Genomic DNA, 9781 nt, shown 5'->3' with positions numbered 1-9781 from the left:
AGCCTTTTGAAAGTCTGAATTTCACACACTGACAAACATAATCTTAGGGGCGGTAGAGTGTATGAACAAGAAAGAAACTTTCAGTTCTGAAGCCCTGGCTATGTTTTGTAAAATAGTTCACGGCCAAAATATGGACCCAAGCTCTGGTTTCAGCTCTGACTTTCTACATGGTCTTATTATGTAAGTGACCTCCCCACATTCGGTTTCTTTTCTTACATAAAGAATGGTAGTTAGAAATACATATTCTCTGGAGTCTCTTTAAGCCCCCAAATTATATGATTTATTGTTTAAAAAGTAACTTTTTTTTAAAAGATTTTATTTATTTATTCAACAGAGATAGAGACAGCCAGCGAGAGAGGGAACATAAGCAGGGGGAGTGGGAGAGGAAGAAGCAGGCTCATAGCGGAAGAGCCTGATGTGGGGCTCGATCCCACAACGCCAGGATCACGCCCTGAAGGCAGACGCTTAACTGATGTGCCACCCAGGCACCCCTAAAAAGTAACTTTAAGGTGTAATATGCTTTATTGAGCAACTGGGACAACTGGGGTGCGGGTTGCTTTATTAATTTAGAAGCTTTAAACACAGGACACTGCCCTCATTTTTTGATCGTATAAAGCACCTGCTATCCATGTTCTGAAGTATACAAATCTGCTTGCAGTAAATCAGTCACCTCGAAAATGACCTCTTCCTCTCATGTTTTCATAGCAATCAACATTTACTAGGGTCTGCCCGTTAAAGTCATCTGTGTTACATTTGATTTCAAGAGCCAGGTAAGGAGCAGACATTCCTGATGAAGAGACTGATAGTCCTTGGAATAAATTGTCCCCCCAATTATAAGATTATGTACCTTCAGATCAGCCCATGCTCATCAGCCTCTAATAGGTTTGAGGGACTCACAGTCTTAATTTCCTATGTGAATCTATAATTGTCCGCAGGGGTCAATTTCAGTGGATGCCTCATATAAATTAGAATTGAAGATAATGATGCCTCTTCACTTGATCAACTAAAATGACCAGCTGGGTTTAATGGGAGGAAAACAGAAACCCCTGTGAAATTGGAATAGCTTCAAAGGTGATAGAATGCAATTATTTTTCTGCAAAGTTTCTTCTCTAAAGGTGACTGGCCATTGTGCTATGGGCACATGGGCTGCCATGTTATGAGGGTAGATATGGCATTCGGAGCTACTGACCGTATCCAAAGGTGTAAGTCAAGTGTCAGCTTTCTGCTAAGGGAATGGGGGAAAGCAGGACTTCTTCTCCCTTCTTATTTTAGTCATTTCATTTACAGTTGGAGAGATGCTTTGGGGACTTGCCTAATTGATTCCCGAGAGGCAAATTCTAATTTAGATTGCTACAAAAGTGTTTTCTCTTTATAGCCATAAAACATCTTCTAGAATTTGTTATAATTATCCTTAGGGTAATATAATTTTAGGTCTGAAAGGGCCTTGATAGCGCCTGCCCAACCCCTCTCTTTTACAGATGAAGAAGCTGAGGTCCAGAGATGTGAACTGACTGAACCAAGGTCACAGGGCTAGAACGAGGAAGAGGCTGGCTACCCTCCCGCAATCAGAGAGTGAAACCAAAATGGACGCCCAGTTTGGGGTTTCCCACTTATGAGTAGTTACAGACTCGCTCCATGAAAATCCCCATTTAAGAAAACGTAGGTTCTATCATGCGGGAGAGGTGCCAGCAAGCAAAAATGGCAGACGGGGAACACTGGGAGGGACAGGGAGCCAAGGAACGAGTAGCCCACAAAGCAGACAACCATTCCCCAGAGCGGACAGTGAGCTCTGATGATGAGCCTGCGTGTGCTGAGGGACAGTGGTGCACACCCCGGGGGACCGCACACGCTCTGTCGGCCTGGGCTTGCTTCTTGACTCTGCCGATGGGGAGCTCTGTGATCTTCGTCAAGTTGCTTCAGCTCTCTGTGCCTCAGTCCCTCGTCTGCATAAAAGGACGGTAACATCAGTACTGTTACAGGGATTAAATAAGGATTAAATACACTGAACTATGTAGAGAGCTTAGCACGTATTCAGTGCTACATTAATGGTGGCTGTATACGTGGGTTGTATTCATTCATAGTGTTACTGAGGGGCTTTATGACATAAATACACAGACTCTTGTACAGATTCAGAAAGCCACTGAGAAAACCGCTTTCTATGTTTAATGGATTCATTTCTCAGTAGGTATTGTCAAAATTTAAAGTGTTTTTATTTTCCAAAAAAAATAAACTACAGATTTTTTATTTAAAAAATGCAATAGCCATAATACCATGTAACAACGACAGAAGTTTCACCAGCAAAACAATTAATAAAAGAGCATATCTGTTGCAAAAATTAAAGGCAGATTTTCATGGCAGGAAATTAGTGCCAAGTCAGTGGCTCCTGAAGTCATTAGAGTGCGGCCGGCAGCTCAGGGAACCTGTGCTTTCTTTCTCTAAGGCCCGTTTCGTGGGCAGTTTAACATTTTTTCCCCTTAGAATTTAATGTTGTCAAAGCTATCATTAATATTTTACTCAGAATTTTTAAGCGAAAATCTTCTCAAAATTAACAACACAGATCTTCAAGTAATTAGGGCCATTTCAGAGATGCCTGAAAAAAATACCGTGTATGGATTAGTTGTTTTTTTCTTTTTTCTTTTGAATTAAATTCAGTGAAAATTTTAAGGGGAAAAAAAGTCAGTTACCTATTCATTCCCTCATATTTTAATTAAACAACTCTAGCAGTTCTGTAGAAACACACATTTTAAACGTTGCTGTAAAGAACTTTTCTGGAACTGGTTGCTGATTTAAGACATTGGAAGATCATGATAGGCTGCGTATCTTCCAGTCACGTGATGGTAAATCTGTGAGGAAAATCAGAGTTTAGGTAATTAATAATTATCATGCATCATATATATCAATTAATAATTTTACTATTAAATAATAATTAATAACTATAATTAATGTTTCATTATAAAGCCCATATTATGCATTTCAGCAGACTGTCCACCCTCTCCCTCTGCTCACGCACACTCTCGCTCTCGTGTCCAGTCAGCCCACTTCAGGTGGGGGTTTGCTTGGATGAATGCAGAGGTTTGGGTGCAATGAGGTAAATCAGATGAGGTTTTTTCTCTAGTTCTCATAGCCCAATAAGGGATTTTTCGTTTCTTTCGCAAAAACACACTTGTCAATTTGTCCCAAGACAATGGATTATTACACACCTGCCTCTCGATGTCCGAAAGCAGAGTACTGGCACCTATTCGAAAGAGGTCTGGCGTCAGCCATTCATCTCCCAGCTCTTCCTTTACGAGAGAGAGCCAAGCAAGGGAATCCTTGGCACTTCGGATGCCTCCTGCTGGTTTAAAGCCTACCTACAAGGGACGGTGGAAAGAGCAAGGTTTATTGTTACTGGAGTGCTTTAAAAAATGGTACTGCACAGGCGCGCCTGGGTGGCTCAGGTGGTGGAGCTCCCGACTCTTGGTTTCGGCTCAGGTCATGATCTCGGGGTTCTGGGATCCATACCCTGGTCAGGCTCCACACTCAGCACAGAGTCTGCTGGAGATTCTCTCCCTCTGCTCCTCCCCCTGTTCATGCACACTCTCGCTCTCGTGCTGTCTCAAAACTAAATAAAATCTTTAACAGCAACAAAAAAATGGTACTGTGTTAATACAGGGTCTGGATTCTCTTTCTCTCTCTTTTTTTAAAGTCTATTTTACTTCACCCAGCAAAAGAGCTTAGATCACTGACTCATGCCCATTCACACTACAAAATGACTTTTCCAAGATTAATGGGAAGAATGTCACTGCTTCTGAGAAGACACTAATGAGCGTTCATAACCCTCATTAACATTGCGCTTATTGGAAAGTCATAAACGTCAACCACCTAGACTATAGCTGGGAACCGGGGATAAACAAGAGAGGTGTCAATAAATGAGGAAAACAGATATTACAAAAGCCCATTCATTCTACATTTCTACGAGTAAGCCTGTCTAGGCGCCTCTCAGCCCTTCATTCTGAGGTGCAAAAGACACATACATGTATTCAAAGTAAGAGAAGAGAATCAGTGAGGCCACACTAACCAAACTGACAGCAATCAGGAAGGAATGTTGAGAGTTATTTTCATCAACTTAAGTGTAGGGACTTCTAAGTCGTAAGTGGAAAGAATTCTATGAAGCAGCCAGACCAGTTACATAAGCACAGGAGAAAAAGACAGCGTAGGAGCTCTTCACAGTTCAGTAGTCTTTGAAGGTGAACATAAAACAGCACGACTCAGCCAATATCTGATGTTTACAAATGATGTCCTGAGTCCATTAGAAATGGATACATGTGTTATAAACAGTAAAATCCGCTTATCCGGATTTACTTGTCTCAAGAACTGGAATCCAGTAGAGTGGAGAATCTACAGACAGGAACAATCAAGAAAACACTGCAGAGCGCAAGTACCAAAGCTCAGGCATCTGAACACTAAGAGCCGTTGATTCAACAGGCAGCACCAATATGGGGTTAATGGCTAAAGAATGCTAGAGAAGAGAGACAGTAAATGAATGGTCCCATAATTAACCCAGGCTAGAAACCTCAGGGTTAACCTGGACTCCGCCATTTTCTCCACCACACCACACCCAATCAATCAACAGTCAAGTCTACCAATCCTCCCTCCTTAACTTCGATATCTTCCCCCTTTCCCACACACACACACATCCTCCATACTCTCACTTCTGCTGTTTTAGTTTAGACCCTCATCAGTTGTCACTAGTATTGGTGGGTCTCCTGACTAAACGGTTTCCCTGCCTCAGTCACTCGTTGCCACACGGCTAAGCAGCAGCTGGACGCTGATCCTAACCCTATTTGCCTATTACCCTGGAGCCCAAGTGGCTCTGAAAGACGGCAGGGACATGGGGCGAGTAGGGGAGATAAATAGGATGAGATTATTTACTGAGAAGAGGCCCCCAAAAATCAATTAGCTGATATTAGCATACATGTTAATCATAAGCACATTTCTGTCAATTAGGCTGTGCTGCATATAGATTTTTCTATATAGTCCAGTTGTGTCAGCAAGTCTGTTTGGCAACGTTTCTAAAGAGAGGTTCTAGCATAAGTTTATTCTTTTTTTTTTTAAGGGAGAGAATATGGAAAACATAAATCTGCAATGAAATCAGTTATGAAATATTAAACCCCTGCTGCTCAGACTGACACTAATCATGGTCTGGAAGACGGCCCATCACATTTTAAAACACCCCTTAAATCAATGATGTAGAACGTTTACAGTCAAAGGGCTGCCCAGGCAACTTGTCAACAGCCTGAAAGGATACACCTGATTTGCAGATACATACACGGGTCCTCACGGTGTGAAATCACACGTGATTAAAATGAACATGATTTGACTTGCATCCGTCTGTTTCGTAATAAAACTGGGATGAATTTTGTTTATTAGCTGAGGAAAGGGTCATTACCATTAAAAAGAAGTACTGAAAGACAGCAAAAAGTCCCTTCTTACCATACTCTGGCCTAGAATATTGAGCACCTAAAACTTTTGCTGAAATTCTTTGCTGTTGTCTACAAGCTCTCCTGGGAAGGGACTTGTTTGTTTTGTATCCCTGTTAACACAGGTTAACATGGCACAGAGTTAACTACTCAATAAATGTTCGTTGAGAACACAGCAGGATTGTGTCTCTAATGGTGAGTTTTAATCCTGACAATAGAGCTTAGGAAACATATAGATGCCTGAGGACTACCCCTCATCCAGAAGTGCTCGGGATGAGGGCCCAGGCATCTAAAGCATAAAAAGCTTCACATTTATTTTGTTGTACTTTGGTGGAAAATAAGAACCACTGGTCTAAACGAATGGTGGTGGTCTCAGAGGAGGGGACCAAAGACAGAGCTCTCTTTTTTATGACCAAACATTTTTTTATTTGGATCAGCGCAGAAAGGCTACCAAAGAAGAGGTTACTCAGACAGAGTCAACTGTCATATGTAAGGTCACAGTAGCTATCTTTCCTATTTGGACTTTTTTTAAGGTAGAAGTTATTCTGAAGGAGAAAATTCTGGAAGGAGTTCATTTCCTCTCAAACCCAGTACATTCTAAAAACGGTCTCCAATTCCAAAATGAACCCAAGGTAGAGTCACATTTAAAGTCATCACATTTAGTTAGCAAAGGATTAAAGGTCTTTTTTGGGTTTCCATTTGGCAGAAATACAGAGATTGGTTTTAAAAGATGCCTTCTGAGGAAGGGACAGTCTCTAAAAAAAAAAAAACAACAGCAACAAACAAACTACCTTTCTCTTTGATGTGTAAAAAAAAATCCTTTGAGATAATTTGCAGCTAAACAAGCAACTTGAAGTGAAAAGGAAAATCCAAACTCATTTTAAAAAACCTCATACACGTTCTTTTTAACTTCATATGTTTCAAAAAATATGTATTATTTTTCGAAAAGCTGACAAAAGCTAGCACATACCCTCCTCAGCTTAACAGTCTTCCAAAGAGCACATCCAACTGCCATAAAACGCAAAAATGGATATTTAATTCAAGAGCTATATAACGTCTAGCTACCTTTTCCCTGCTGTTTCACAGCATTTCATTATTTTGTTTAATAAGTTCATCTCCTCGAGAATTTTCTCTTCACCTCATATTATTAAAAGTAATAAGTTTTTCTGGACCGGGGGTTTCCCAACAGAAAAACCAATTTATGTGTGTCCTTCAATAATGACAGGAAAAGATTATTTCCCATTATATTGCATACTTTTCATATCACCACCACAGCTTATCATTCAATAAATGTTACTCTGCAATTCTTTCCATTCCTCAAGGAAGTTTAATTTCTGCATTAACCTGTTTTCGCTGGCCAACGCCTTACCAGAAAGCCTCTATGTTGTAGCAGAATTAGTTTGTTAAAGAACCCATTTAGGAATCTCTTGTCAGTGATAAAATTGTCTTCAGTTAATAAAAGGACATAAAGTGAGTTTACATCTTGATCACACATACTTACTCCCACACTCACACTCACTTTCTGTTAATCGCACATTATTCTCCATGAATGTGTTCTTTTGTAATGAAAGGTAAATTAAACATTTATCTTCATAAAGGTAACTCATTCACACCTTCTGCATATAAAGACAGTTTTTGTGGCTGTAACTAGTATTATAAATAACATTATCTTTACTCTGAAGAAAGATTTGTTGGCAATAATATACCTTGTTTCCAGTTTTCCAGAAGAAATCTCTAATGGCCCGTAGCATTACTATAGCTACCGGGAAAGTGGCATTTACCGTTTCTTTTCCGGTAGAGGTCTTAATAAAATCTGATCCTAAAACAAAAGGAAAAAAAAAAAAAACACCTCTGTGTTAATTAAAAACTTATTTTTTACACTTTTTAGTCAGTGAAAGAAGTGAGCTATGTAAATTTTCTTCCTGAGGAACACAACTTTATTTTTCATTCGTTATTTGAAAAATGAAAAACAAAATCTCTCTTTGAAATAATTCTGTCCATACTTTCCACTGCCCCAATTCCTATAAGATGAATGAAATTAAGTATCAGTTGGGTTCTCACTGCTTCTTGGGGCCCCTGCCTCCGTATTTCCGTATCATCAATGAAAATCAAGTTGGTTTATTTAATGCATAACTGAGATGAATAAAACAATGCTATGCCCTATGCTTAATATCATATATCACAACACTTTCCTACAAAACTGGAGTGCCCACTCATTTTCCCCTCATTTTCTTATGCTTGATGGGAAGTACACAGTACAGCTGTGACAACATAAGAATGATCTGTACTGCACTGTTCATTAATGAAAGCACTGTCTTCCGAGATTAGGAGTCTCACGAAAGACATCACACTATTTCATAACCCACAAATACTTTAAACAACTTTCTGTCTCTCAAATGTATCTTAAATCTATTGATGTAGTTTAACAGAATAGCACAAGGAGACAAAGAAATGATAGTAACAGTTAAGATTCACTGTGGATATGTGTGCTATGCTCTATTCTAGGTGCTTTAGAAGTAATAACTTAGTCATTCCTCGTGACAACTGTATAAGGCAAGTACTAACACGATCCCCATTTTAAAAGACGAAATGGAGATACAGAAAGATTAAATAACCTGGTTGGGGTCAGAGTTAGTAAGTGAGAGAGACAGAATTCTAACCAAAGAAATACAGCTTAACCAATAGGCAACAGTGTCTCCAAGGAACTTACCTAGGATGACAAAGTCAGGTAGCCAGAGATTCCAATTTTCATGTGGTTACCTACCCCTGCAATGCTCAATATGCGGACCACAGACCAGCAGCATGGATACCACCTGGGTGCCTGCTAAAAACGCAGACTTTCGGGTCTTATACTAGACCAACTGAATCGGAATTTGAATATAAACAAGGTTCCTAAGTAATTCCCATGCAATTCACAGCCCTAGCCCACTGCAGGTCATCAGAAGTCTTTTGAGGCGGGGGGGGGGGGGGGGGGGGGGTGGTGGTGTCTGTAGGCCCACTGGAAGAATTGGAGACATTATCTGTCATGCATGCATTCATCTACCAAATATTCACTGAGTGTTATGTCCTTGAGTGCTTACTGTGTCCTAGACTCTGCTGTAGATACTGAGAAGAGACCACTAAGCAAAATAATAAAGCTCCCACCGCTGTAAGCTGATTTTCTAGAAGAGAAAGACAAGAAGCAAGTAAATATATAATAAATGTCAGGTGGAGATAAGTGTTATGAAAAAAAGGAATGTAATGAGTTAGAGAGTGATGGAGTTGGGGAGAGGTAGCTATACTTAAACAGAGTTATCAAGAGTGAAATTCAAATACAGACGGAATGAAAGGGATCTGTGGAAAGAACATCCACAAGCAGGGAAACGGCAAGTACGAAGGCCCTGAAGTAGGCATATGCTAAACTGATCAATTAAATGAATGAATGAATAAGACCAAAAAACCAAGGCCTGGTCCCTACAACACCAGAAATAAGACAATCAAGGGGAAGAGATTAAAGCCTCCAAACAGATGTAAGAGGTGAGGGGAACATCCCCAAAGAATTCACAATGAGACCAAGATACGCTTCTGAAGATGTGGCATTGTCTTCTGAATCATTAGAAAGCTTTTTGGTACAATACTGGTATAATCTAAATTCTTTCAAGCATCTTAGACGAGAAGATTATTACAAGTCTGGTCACATTTGAAGACCTTAAAAAAAACGTATAGTCACTTAAAAATCACACAATTTAAAGTTAACCAAAAGAGCCGCCAAACTCCTTTGAAAGAGTCCGGAGTTAGGGTAAGGGAGGAGACTCTCCTTCTAACATACTTGGGAGGAGCAGAGCAGAACACCTACTGTGAGAGCAACAGGGCCCACACATTGACAGTAACAACGGCCTATACATAGTGTGTTTGTCCCCCTTTCTTGATTGTATTTTAAGCATATTTGAGGGCAGGTGCTGTATCTTTCTGTGAACTCTGTATCCCCAGAACATGACAAACATGCAAGTCTCAATATATGAATTTTGGATGGATGGATGGAAGGACAGACAGACAGATGGATGGCTCCACTAACAGATGGATGGCCACAGCTACTAAGAAAAAGCAAACTACAGTATTTCCCATCTTTAACTGACGAATAGGAAAGTTTTGAGTTTCAATACAGTTCGATTGGATTGAACTGGATTGAACGTGGCTCAGAAGAATTTATCATTTTATTTATTTTTAAATAAATTTTAGATTTTGGAACATATGTAAAGCTACAGAAACATCAAGCTAGTAGAGTTTCCACATACCCTATACCCGGTTTCCCCTATTATTAACAACATTTGTACATTTGTTAC

The 9781-nt window shown here is 39.9% G+C and overlaps 1 protein-coding gene across 8 annotated transcripts in view; it reads right to left on the bottom strand.

Annotated features, from left to right (window-relative positions):
- Positions 1 to 356: 356 nt before the first annotated feature.
- The window catches only part of DERA (deoxyribose-phosphate aldolase), a 120080-nt gene continuing 110655 nt past the window's right edge, over positions 357 to 9781 (bottom strand). For 7 of the 8 annotated variants that reach the window (XM_034646643.1, XM_034646642.1, XM_034646635.1 and 4 more), the window contains 3 exons: positions 7166 to 7278; positions 3201 to 3350; positions 2187 to 2843 (listed from right to left, as the gene is read on the bottom strand). In XM_034646643.1, coding sequence (XP_034502534.1) covers positions 2787 to 2843; positions 3201 to 3350; positions 7166 to 7278 — 320 coding nt within the window. In that variant the 3' untranslated portion in view covers positions 2187 to 2786. Of the gene's footprint in view, positions 1944 to 2186; positions 2844 to 3200; positions 3351 to 7165; positions 7279 to 9781 lie in introns of those variants that run through there. The other variant, XM_034646636.1, reaches the window with a different exon arrangement.

The sequence above is a fragment of the Ailuropoda melanoleuca genome, chromosome 16 (assembly GCF_002007445.2).
Source record: "Ailuropoda melanoleuca isolate Jingjing chromosome 16, ASM200744v2, whole genome shotgun sequence".
Lineage (NCBI taxonomy): Eukaryota > Metazoa > Chordata > Mammalia > Carnivora > Ursidae > Ailuropoda > Ailuropoda melanoleuca.
The sequence above is the reverse complement of the archived record's forward strand: the minus strand, read 5'-3'. Positions and strand labels throughout refer to the sequence as shown.